The 12,880-nt window shown below is 35.9% G+C and overlaps 1 protein-coding gene across 1 annotated transcript in view; it reads right to left on the reverse strand.

Moving 5' to 3' along the window:
- The window catches only part of LOC149801160 (intermembrane lipid transfer protein VPS13A-like), a 354,720-nt gene that overhangs the window by 303,938 nt on the left and 37,902 nt on the right, over nt 1-12,880 (reverse strand). The window contains exons 4-6 of the mRNA XM_089956772.1: nt 4,371-4,562; nt 2,889-2,956; nt 1,223-1,381 (exon numbers count right to left, since the gene is read on the reverse strand). Coding sequence (XP_089812898.1) covers nt 1,223-1,381; nt 2,889-2,956; nt 4,371-4,562 — 419 coding nt within the window. The remainder of the gene's footprint in view (nt 1-1,222; nt 1,382-2,888; nt 2,957-4,370; nt 4,563-12,880) is intronic.

Here is a 12,880-nt window from a genome sequence, read left to right on the forward strand (position 1 = left end):
CAAAATGAATAAAAATATATTAATATTAAAGAAAGTGTTTAAATAGCTTCAAGACTCTTATAATCCTTTTAACTGATTCCAGTTTTCCCAGCTTCCATCGCATTCCAGCCATCTAAAGTGTAGGCCAATGGAAACAGAAAACGTGTCCATTTGCTTGTGTGGGAATCTGAATTTATTAGTAAAAAGACATCAGTACAAGTAAAGTATGACTAAAACATTATAACTTTAATGTGTAGAAAAGTACTGATGTAGCATGCCAAGTGTGCAAGATATTCTGAAAATGTTAATCAATATCGGAACATGCTACACAGCGCCGTTATTGGGCATTAAGACTTTGACACACACAAAATAAAAAGGACTACTGGTTTATGGGGGACAAAAGTAAATATGTAATAATGAGACCATGATAAATCCAAAGAAGTTTATATTACACATTGAAAATTTGTTTTTCAAAATACCTTGCAGATCATTTTTTATTACTGGTAGCGACACTCTTGTTTTTGAGTTGCTCCACACCTGGATCTTGAAGCACTTAAAGATCTGTTTGAGGATTATTGCATCCTGCCTCATAAGTGTGTACCTGTATTAACATATGATCAGTGACGAGATTTTTTTTATGATGAAACAAATACATACAGTCCCTGAATGCAGACACACTAACATCATTTGTACAATGTAAAATAAACACTGACCCCTGCTGTACAGTCTTTAAAATCCTGATTACATTTTGAAAAGTGCAAAGGGTGCATGTGTTGCATATAACGGCATGTGTGTGTTAAAACACACTCAAAATCAAGCGAATAAATTAAAATAAATTTTCAGAAATGTAAATAATTATGTAAATGTGTGTAAAATTAGTTTGTTTATGGCATTTGTTTTTTTAAAACAGCTGATCTTATATAATGTTTGAATACATTTTTTCGTGTAAGGTTTCTTTGGTCTTTGTAAGGTTTTTATTAGTCTGGTGCACAGGTTTTCATCTCAAGATGGTTGACAGGTATGAATATGTGTTGGGCAAAATACAAAGGATTTTTTTATACCTTACCTTATTTTGAGTAAACATTGCTGATTTGATCAATGATTTGGAAGGTTAACCCAATGGATGGCAGACAAATGAATACACAGTAGGTAAACTAGCTGGCACTAACAAAAATCCAATATAATTATCCTATCCCATGTCCAGGTATTGAATTTATATTGTTGCCGACACTTCTGCTATTACCTTGTGGATCAGTGTGGATGAAGAATCCACCTGGGCCCGCTGCCATCGCGAGTCTGTTGTGTGAGCCTTAAGGTGCTTTAGCATCACACCACATGCAAATGGATGGTCTGGATTGGTCACAGTGTCCTCATATCGTACGTGGATGTTACCAATGGAAACCTATAAACATAAATATTCCTCATTTCATGATGCAAAGCACACAATTAGGGCTATTTTTGGACCTGCAATAGGTTTACTTTTTAAACATTCAAACAAATGTAAAATTATCATCACTATAAAAAGCATTAATTTCTGGAAGAAAGGTTTATATTTATTTAGCTTAAATTAACCTTCAAAAATAGGTCAGAGCAGAAATAAATGCCCATTTTGGCCAAATTATGAACATTTAGAGATTCTGTTGATACACATTCAATCAAGAATTAAGTTCATATTTTACTAGTCTATGTCTCTAAGATATCAAAAGATATTTTTATTCTCAATTGAAGTGTCATCTAAAAATAGAAACATGGTATTTCTGAAAATTGCAGACCTAAAAATATTCCTTTTTAAAGTTAAAAGCACACCCCACCACTAGAGTTTTATTTTTTATCAATATTTCAATTAGAGAACCAAAGATATACTTTAGTATGTTGACAATACAAACTGTATACACACCATACTGGAATATGGCCGTGATTTTCAGTTAAAGTGACCATTTTATAAAAAAAACTTTGAATATACTCAATTTAGCCAAAATAGACAACTGTGTCCAATGGAGGTATGTTTTTTGCTGGCAAAGACATTTTTAACAACTATATATTTTGAAGACTGAAAAAAGAACACCTGAGCTATAACAATTATTTTGAAAAGTTAAAGCTTTCTGCTGAAAAAAGGACTTTTGTATGCATGTTAAAATAATAGCAATTACTGGAGCCAATTATGTCCCTTATAGTATAATCCATATTTACTGCTCATATCATTATCAACAAGACAGTCATTTAAACCAACAAAAAAAAACATATAAATTCAATATATTAAAAAATTTTGTCTGTTAAAGCGTTTCTGGTAAATCTCAAACAATTTACAATTCTGAATATCTAGTTGTGTAGCCATGCCCATTAAAAAAAACCTGAACAATGGACAGAAAAGCCATAGTATTTGATTCTCCCATGATCAAAAATAAATCATACAAGTTTTTAACTATATGACATTTTTTTAATACAAAATCATCCACGAAAAGGAAAGCATGTGAATAACAGCATGAAATAACACGGCCTTCCATTGCTTAGTATAATTTAAGTACCAACAACATGATAGATGACAAACAAACAGTTAAACCATTAAACTTTACCAGAACACAAGCAGTTTAACTGTTGTCATAAAAATGACAGTCCATAAAATATTGCAAATATCTTTAATCAAAATGAGTTGATTATCAATTATCAATCAATTATCAACCTTGAAATTTTCAATTTATTTCCAATACAATTCTTACCATAACCTATCTTACCCAACAACAAAATAGTACCATATTGCATTTTACCATTCTGTATCTTTCAGGTGAACCACCCCCTTCAATATGGCCACCCTTTCACTGCAGTATGGGTAGCCACAAAGAAAGGGGGAAACACTATAATATGGCACTAACTGTACCATGATATATGGATGTTTTTACTATGCATTTTACCTGAAGGTTGTTTATGATGTATGTGTACACTTTTTCAAAGAAACCTGGATCCTCATCTGCAGTGTTGACTGCAAAAAGAAAAATGATTAATTAATGAATACATCTACTCTGAGGTCAGAGTTCACATATTTATTATAGCTATTCTTACTGTACATATTGGTAAAGTCATCCTTGTTGTGGGACAATGCTCATAAAAAGCAACATATATTAAAACTTCCAAAGAAAGGAAACATAGCAAAGGCGTTCCTCAAACACTTTGTCTTACCTGACAGAAGTATTATTATGACATACCATTCTGTTGGTACAGGTGAGACACTAACCCTTAAGTTATCTTGATAAAAACATTAGACATAGAAGTTAGGTAAAATTTTACATAACAGACCACTGTTTTAAAAGATCACCTGTATCGAAAGACCTTTTTATCCTTGCACAGATCAATATACAGAACTGTTAGGACTATTAGGTACCATGTAATGGATGCAGTAAACATACAATAATTCTCTGACGAATTATGTTTGAGGAGAAAATAATGCGCCATTTTTACAAATTATGTCAAAATCAGACATAATAAATGCCTTGCCCAAAGATAAGCACAAAGTCTTTGTTAACAGATCCACAATGCAGGCCTCCTGTGTTAACATAGAGAAAAATACTGAAGAAACATGTTTATAATAAACACCAGGAAAATAATGTATCCACAGCTAACAAAGAATCATCTATTCTAAACAAATTTTCAGTAACAAATTTCATGTTTACTCCATTCAAAGTTAATCGTTTGTTGCATGAAACTCATATCTGCAAGCCAAGACTCCATCATGTAAACCCTATCTACTTTGTTGTTACGTCAAACTCATCTTTGCTATTCAAGGCTGTGATATGTTAACACTATCCACACATGGCGGATGGATCAGATATTTCAGCGCTTTGTCCTAGCAACATCTATTGGGTTTCATATTTGCCTCTTTTTAGTATGTAATGCCAACTAACCAATAGCGTGTAACAGCAGTGATGTTTTGTACATCAGCTAAAAATGGTAGAGACAATTGGCTTCAAACAGATACAATGTAAATTTAACATTGAAAGTATGACCATATACCAGAGAGAAGCCATTACAGGTGTATTTGAGGGAAAGCACGTATTTGTACAAATACAAGCTGGCAGTGGAAAATTGCTTATTATGAATCCATTCCAGATGTGTGCCCGACTTCTACAGTATTCAAAACTGAACAAGTTGATTTTGATTGAATGTGGTGACTTGCCCCTGCATCCAATGAAATTCACAGACCTGAAGCACAGAAATATTTGATCAAACCTCCAAAGTGTAGAAAGGGTTAACATATCAGAACCTTGGCTAGTAAAGATGGGGAGCCTAATTAAACTTTTACTTGTTCACATTGAATTTACATGCTGAAATATTTCACTGAACTAATCCAGAAATTCTAGTTAGGTGGCAAAATCACAAGTTATCATTTTATAACTTACCCACATTCTGGACAGCGGAAGTTTTAAGGGCCTCAAGCATCTGTCTTTTGATTGCATTTTGAAGCCCTCTTTCCAGCTCAGGGTCATATTGGCGATCTGTGATCGGTCCTGCAAGCACATACACATCTTGAAGTTCTACATGGATGCTGGTGGAAAACAACCTGGTCCATGGGATGGCAAACTTTATCAAGCCTATAAATATAAAATTAAGTGTAACTGTTTACAGTATAGCAAACAAGAGTCATTCTGTAATATTACCAACTCTCTTGTCATGTAGTTTGGAGCCTTGTGTCAGACAAGCATTTCCTACAGACCCTGGAACCTCTCAGTAAAATATAACAGCATTTGGTCAAGACACTTGGTGAACTTTTGTTAAGAAATTCAGCTTTAAGGACTACATTTTTAAACCAGCTGGCTGCACCTGCAAAAGTAATTAGCCAGGAGCCAAAGAAATCTAGGTCAAATGGATGCAGTAAGGTTTCTATATTTATCCTATTTTCATCCACATCAGCATCATTTGCAGTGTTGCAGCTGTCAAGGGACCATTTTATTTACCTCTGCCCCTTCTAAAGATCAAGACATGAAGGTCTGTTAAAGTTAGGGCAGCAGTGATAGTTTGTGGTGGGAGAATGTCCTCCAAGCTCATTCAAATTACAAGACTAATTTGTGAAATACTCAAAGGCATTCATGCCAAGATGTTTTCTGCCAAAGTTCATCAACTTCTGTTGAACAATGAGTTTTTGGATAAAGTTTTTTAAATGTTATTTTATTTTTAGTAAAGTAACCATATTTGATACTGATCTGTATAAATTTTAAATGCTGTCGATGTATGAGGTAGAATGATTACTATCAAATTTGATAAAATTCTGTTAAGCAGCTTTTCTGAATTTTTATTTTAAAAAAATCAAATGCTGTTGATCATATTTTGAGAATGTCTGATGGTGGATCAGCATTATTTGTTCAAAACAAAGTTCTTCAAGCCAGAGTGCTTTCTGTCAAAGTTCTTCATGCCAGAGTGCTTTCTGTCAAAGTTCTTCATGCCAGACTGCTTTCTGTCAAGTTCTTCATGCCAGAGTGCTTTCTGTCAAAGTTTTTCATGCCAGAGAGCTTTTTGTCAAAGTTCTTCATGCCAGAGTGCTTTTTGTCAAAGTTCTTCATGCCAGAGTGCTTTCTGTCAAAGTTTTTCATGCCAGAGTGCTTTCTGTCAATGTTCTTCATGCCAGAGTGATTTCTGTCAATGTTCTTCATGCCAGAGTGCTTTCTGTCAAAGTTCTTCATGCCAGAGAGTTTTCTGTCAAAGTTTTTCATGCCAGAGTGCTTTCTGTCAATGTTCTTCATGCCAGAGTGATTTCTGTCAATGTTCTTCATGCCAGAGTGCTTTCTGTCAAAGTTTTCTTCATGCCAGAGTGCTTTCTGTCAATGTTCTTCATGCCAGAATGCTTTCAAAGTTCTTCATACCAGAGTGCTTTCTATCAAAGTTTTTCATGCCAGAGTGCTTTCTGTCAATGTTCTTCATGCCAGAGTGATTTCTGTCAATGTTCTTCATGCCAGAGTGCTTTCTGTCAAAGTTCTTCATGCCAGAGTGCTTTCTGTCAAAGTTCTTCATGCCAGAATGCTTTCAAAGTTCTTCATACCAGAGTGCTTTCAGTCAAAGTTCTTCATGCCAGAATGCTTTCTGTCAATGTTCTTCATGCCAGAGTGCTTTCAGTCAAAGTTCTTCATGCCAGAGTGCTTTCTGTCAAAGTTCTTCACGCCAGAGTGCTTTCTGTCAAAGTTCTTCATGCCAGAGTGCTTTCTGTCAAAGTTCTTCATGCCAGAATGCTTTCTGTCAATGTTCTTCATGCCAGAGTGCTTTCAGTCAAAGTTCTTCATGCCAGAGTGCTTTCTGTCAAAGTTCTTCACGCCAGAGTGCTTTCTGTCAAAGTTCTTCATGCCAGAGTGCTTTCTGTCAAAGTTCTTCATGCCAGAGTGCTTTCTGTCAAAGTTCTTCATGCCAGACTGCTTTCTGTCAAGTTCTTCAAGCCAGAGTGCTTTCTGTCAAAGTTCTTCATGCCAGAGTGCTTTCTGTCAAAGTTCTTCATGCCAGACTGCTTTCTGTCAAGTTCTTCATGCCAGAGTGCTTTCTGTCAAAGTTTTTCATGCCAGAGAGCTTTTTGTCAAAGTTCTTCATGCCAGAGTGCTTTTTGTCAAAGTTCTTCATGCCAGAGTGCTTTCTGTCAAAGTTTTTCATGCCAGAGTGCTTTCTGTCAATGTTCTTCATGCCAGAGTGATTTCTGTCAATGTTCTTCATGCCAGAGTGCTTTCTGTCAAAGTTCTTCATGCCAGAGAGTTTTCTGTCAAAGTTTTTCATGCCAGAGTGCTTTCTGTCAATGTTCTTCATGCCAGAGTGATTTCTGTCAATGTTCTTCATGCCAGAGTGCTTTCTGTCAAAGTTTTCTTCATGCCAGAGTGCTTTCTGTCAATGTTCTTCATGCCAGGGTGCTTTCTGTCAAAGTTCTTCATGCCAGAATGCTTTCAAAGTTCTTCATACCAGAGTGCTTTCTATCAAAGTTTTTCATGCCAGAGTGCTTTCTGTCAATGTTCTTCATGCCAGAGTGATTTCTGTCAATGTTCTTCATGCCAGAGTGCTTTCTGTCAAAGTTCTTCATGCCAGAGTGCTTTCTGTCAAAGTTCTTCATGCCAGAATGCTTTCAAAGTTCTTCATACCAGAGTGCTTTCAGTCAAAGTTCTTCATGCCAGAATGCTTTCTGTCAATGTTCTTCATGCCAGAGTGCTTTCAGTCAAAGTTCTTCATGCCAGAGTGCTTTCTGTCAAAGTTCTTCACGCCAGAGTGCTTTCTGTCAAAGTTCTTCATGCCAGAGTGCTTTCTGTCAAAGTTCTTCATGCCAGAATGCTTTCTGTCAATGTTCTTCATGCCAGAGTGCTTTCAGTCAAAGTTCTTCATGCCAGAGTGCTTTCTGTCAAAGTTTTTCATGCCAGAGTGCTTTCTGTCAATGTTCTTCATGCCAGAGTGATTTCTGTCAATGTTCTTCATGCCAGAGTGCTTTCTGTCAAAGTTTTCTTCATGCCAGAGTGCTTTCTGTCAATGTTCTTCATGCCAGGGTGCTTTCTGTCAAAGTTCTTCATGCCAGAGTGCTTTCTGTCAAAGTTTTTCATGCCAGAGTGCTTTCTGTCAAAGTTCTTCATGCCAGAGTGCTTTCTGTCAAAGTTCTTCATGCCAGAATGCTTTCTGTCAATGTTCTTCATGCCAGAGTGCTTTCTGTCAAAGTTCTTCACGCCAGAGTGCTTTCTGTCAAAGTTCTTCATGCCAGAGTGCTTTCTGTCAAAGTTCTTCATGCCAGAATGCTTTCTGTCAATGTTCTTCATGCCAGAGTGCTTTCAGTCAAAGTTCTTCATGCCAGAGTGCTTTCTGTCAAAGTTCTTCACGCCAGAGTGCTTTCTGTCAAAGTTCTTCATGCCAGAGTGCTTTCTGTCAAAGTTCTTCATGCCAGAATGCTTTCAGTCAATGTTCTTCATGCCAGAGTGCTTTCTGTCAAAGTTTTTCATGCCAGAGTGCTTTCTGTCAATGTTCTTCATGCCAGAGCGATTTCTGTCAATGTTCTTCGTGCCAGAGTGCTTTCTGTCAAAGTTTTCTTCATGCCAGAGTGCTTTCTGTCAATGTTCTTCATGCCAGGGTGCTTTCTGTCAAAGTTCTTCATGCCAGAATGCTTTCAAAGTTCTTCATACCAGAGTGCTTTCAAAGTTCTTCATGCCAGAATGCTTTCTGTCAATGTTCTTCATGCCAGAGTGCTTTCAGTCAAAATTCTTCATGCCAGAGTGCTTTCAGTCAAAGTTCTTCATGCCAGAGTGCTTTCTGTCAAAGTCTTTCATGCCAGAGTGCTTTCTGTCAAAGTTCTTCATGCCAGAATGCTTTCAGTCAAAGTTCTTCATGCCAGAGTGCTTTCTGTCAAAGTTCTTCATGCCAGAATGCTTTCTGTCAATGTTATTCAAGCCAGAGTGCTTTCTGTCAAAGTTCTTCATGCCAGAGTGCTTTCTGTCAAAGTTCTTCATGCCAGAATGCTTTCTGTCAAAGTTCTTCTTGCCATAGTGCTTTCTGTCAAATTTCTCTTAAGCACTTTTGAGAAGACATTTAAAAGTTGTTCAATATTTATAAATGGCAGCCATGTGACATGGATTCTATTTGTATTTTAAATAATAGGAATATCCTTAATGTCATTATGCTTTGTGCAATTCTATCAAGTGGGTTTTACAAGTCATTTCAAGTTATTATATTTTTAGTAATGGTGGTCATCATCATCTGTGCAAATCTAAATGTTCTTTATGCCAAGACGCATTGGGACAAATTTGTTTCAAACTGGCCAAGTGCTGTTTTGAGAAGAAGCATAAAATAGCAAATGTTGACAGACACTGATCAATGAATGATGCACAACACACTCTGCAACAAGGTTATAATGAATGTCATATTATATATGTTTACTAGTCCTCTTTGTAGGTACTATTTGGGTCTGGTTGACTGGAGATTAATAACCAAAGGGTTTCAATGGCTTGGAAATGTAGCCATGCTATGCTGTATTAAACTCAACTTAATGCGCACACACAATTATTTTCTTATCAGATTTACCATAAAAATGACCTCTTACCCTAGATTCTACCATTTTCTTTATTACCCCAAGTGCAAGACAGCCATCTGGAAAACCCATTTTTCTTTGAGTCACAATCACCATTACCTTGACCTTTGACATTGCATATCCCAAATTAATAGGCCTCCTATATAAATTAAGTGCAAGCTCTCCACAAATATTGGTCTAGATACATTGTCAAAAAGTAATGTTTCAAAAACTATTTAATTTCTTTCCATTACAGTGACAATGAACTTTCAACTTTTGACCTTATAACCAAATGATGTCTTTCTTAACCAATGTGTAAGTCACTCAAAATTTGGTGAAGATACAGGGTAACTAACTAAAATATAGGCATATAAAACCATTTTTATTTATTCAAATTGTCCTTGACCATTGACCTTTTGACCCCCAAATCAATAAGTAACTTCTTTACTACAAGTGCAAGCCATTTACAAAAGGTGCTCCTGGTATGTATTGTAAAACTAAAGTAATTGTACAGAACAAATATCATTGATTTCATTCACAGTGACTAGGATCTTTTACCTTTTGACCCAAAAATCAATGGACTCCTTCCTGACCTAAGTGAAATTTGTTATTTTGCTGGTGAAGAAAAAGCATACAAAATAATAACATAAAAGTGACATGAAAGGCCAGTGGATATATACATACTGTACTCTGTAACTAATTTTAGCAAGACAATAGTTTGTTACTACTTTTAGTATTATAAACTGTATTTTATTGAGGCCTGTACCAATTATTCGCTTCGAATTCATTTTGGTTCTGAACAATTTATTAAATGAGGTATTTGTACTTAGCTGAATAGTATGTTGCAGCTGAATACAAATAGCACAATTAGGTCAACCTTCGTGAATAGAAGACTCATTTTAATCAGCTTTGTTAATTTACTCAAGCTGGCTAGACAGGAGGCAAGCAGCTGGTTCCTTCAGAAACTAGCAAGTTGGTTTGGTCCTGCCGTCTTCATGCATTCAGGAACAAGCCAGGCATGTGGGTCTTGCCACCTGCATGCATCGCTGAGTGGCAGTCACACTCTGACTGTTGTATTAGATGTAAAATGTGTCTTGTTGTTTGGTTTTAAGTCATTCAACACTGGTGTATGTGCAATAAGTAGTAAAACTTTTAATAGGCTTACAATCATCATTATGGAAAAGCACAGACCAATGTGGAAATTTTTCAGTGTAGTTTGAAAAGGATGACAGCAAAGCAATGTGTATTATGTCATGCAGTGGTGTTACATCTATGTTGTTTACAACATCTCCACTCAACAATCACTTGTCATACAGTGGTGTTACATCTAAGTTGTTTACAACATCTCCACTCAGCAATCACTTGTCATACAGTGATGTTACATCTAAGTTGTTTACAACATCTCCACTCAACAATCACTTGTCATACAGTGGTGTTACATCTAAGTTGTTTACAACATCTCCACTCAACAATCACTTGTCATACAGTGGTGTTACATCTAAGTTGTTTACAACATCTCCACTCAACAATCACTTGTCATACAGTGGTGTTACATCTAAGTTGTTTACAACATCTCCACTCAACAATCACTTGTCATACAAACATCCTGAGGAATACAAATATTCTGTATCTCAAAGATCAGCAACAAATGAAAAATCTGCAGCTAAAGCGAGACTGTCAGTTAAGGCAAACATCCAGATCAAATAACTAAAATGGCAGCCAAAAAAAGACAGGCAATAGACAGTTCTGAGGCAAACAAAATACATCTTACCATTGGCAAAATGATGACAGTAGCAGGAAATATTTTTCCAAGAAAATAATTCCTGACATGTACAACAACAACAGGCTTGTGTCCAGTCACATATTGATGAAGCAAAATTCATTGTCTGATCACAGATACATGAACAGCTCAACACCAAATCTTTTATCAACCTTAATGGACTAATGAGAGTTTTTAGCAAGAAACTGTAGGTCTTCATTGTGACTATATTACAGGATTGTGTTTGGCTGACAGAAATGTTGAATGAATGGAATATTGAAAGAGAGAAAGTACATGTTGTATTACATTATGATGGTGCAAATATGGTAAAGGCCATGAATGAAGCTAACCAAAAAATGTTAGCTGCTTTTCACCTACATTACAGCTTGTTATTCATAATGCCATTCTCCGCCAGTCATCTTTAGCAGAGCTTATTACTTCTGCCCCCAGATTAGTTGGGCACTTTAAACATTCTGCGACAGCAACTGCTCGCCTTCATGAAATACGACAAGAACTGTAACTGCCTGAGCATAAGTTATGAAAAGGTGTCGCAACTCATTGGAATTCAAAATTTTATATGTTAGATAATCTCACAGAACAAAAACATGCAATCTCATTGTTCAATGTAGAAGTTGGTGATCAAGACCGCCGAGAACTGAATTTGATGACAATCAATGGAAAATGATGTCTCACACTGTGACATTGCTGAAGCCCTCTGAACAACTGAATTGTGAGATCAGAAGTACAAAAGCTTGTTTGACAATAGTATTGCCAGTAACTTAAATCATCTTGCTGTATCTGTAGAGAGACATATGTGATGATGGAATCAAGAAAGTTGTTGCAGAAGTTATATCAGCACTCCAGCACAGGCTCTTGGGCCTATTTGATCATGAACATTTTGTAATTTCTACAGGGTTTGATCCTTGTTTCATACTGAACTTCTTGGCTGAAGTACAAAAAATTAAATTAAGACAGAAATTTTAACAGCTGTGTCATTACCTCAATCTCAAGATGCTGACACTGTCAACCGCATGCCAGTGGAATCTGAAAATCCACCCAGTAAGAAAGCTAGGAGTGCATCTGATGACTTCTGGACCTCATGAGACTCAATGCAAAATTCATATCGACAAGCAATTTAACAAATTTCTGAATGAGCCTTGTACACCAAGGAATACTGATCCAGTGTCTTGGTGGCAGACCAATGTTGACAGGTTTCCTTAACTTCGTTCTTTAGCCCAAAGTTATTTAGCAGCGCCTTCAACAAGTGTCCCAAGTGAACGTTTATTCACCATTGCTGGCAACATCTTGTCAAACAAAATACATCTACCTGCTGACAATACCAAGCAATTCATTTTTCTGAAAGCTTAAATGTATACTTCATGCAGCAGTAACTGTTAGACTGCATTTGAAAATTTGAATCTTGTTATTCATTAATTGTCATATTAAGGATTATCAAGACATTTAACTGTAGCATTTTGACATTTTTGTAATGCCTTGCTTACTTTGAACCTTCACATGTTCATTATTAGTTAATTTATAATTAATTAAAATGTCCTTAGACCTGCTGAAAAAATTATTTTATTTTTGGAACTTTCAGTCAATATTCATATTTGTATTAGACCAAATAGTTACGAGTCTCTAATATGATTACCCAGGATGGACACTCACCCATAGGCTTGGAGGTACTGAATGAAATCCCTCAAAGCTAAAAATGTGAATACAATTTTTTTTAAATTTTGAAGCAACATATTCAGCAATCAAACATTCAAGATTTGTAGTTGTCTGCCAAACTGAAGTGTGCTGATAACTGATAGAGTAACATGTTTGAGGCTGAATTGATGACAAATGGACTAAATGTCTGAGGTGAAAAACTTTCAGAAGAACAAAGTTTGACACTGAATGAGTGCATTTTTAGCCTAACAAAAATATAATTCAGGAAAGCAGTTTAACATAGAATCCATGCAATGTTAGGTTTAAAACATATAATTCAGAATAATATGGTAATTATTATATTAAACACTAGAAGATAGTGAGTGCAGAGAGCCAAGATGGCAAATGTATCAAAGCAAATAATATTATCTAGGTTTTTTTTATAGAGCTTTATGTACTATTAGTATCAAATTTCTTTGCTGTTTTAAATTTGG

This window comes from Sinohyriopsis cumingii, chromosome 4 (assembly GCF_028554795.1).
Source record: "Sinohyriopsis cumingii isolate HCF-2022 chromosome 4, ASM2855479v2, whole genome shotgun sequence".
In the NCBI taxonomy this organism is placed as follows: Eukaryota; Metazoa; Mollusca; class Bivalvia; order Unionida; family Unionidae; genus Sinohyriopsis; species Sinohyriopsis cumingii.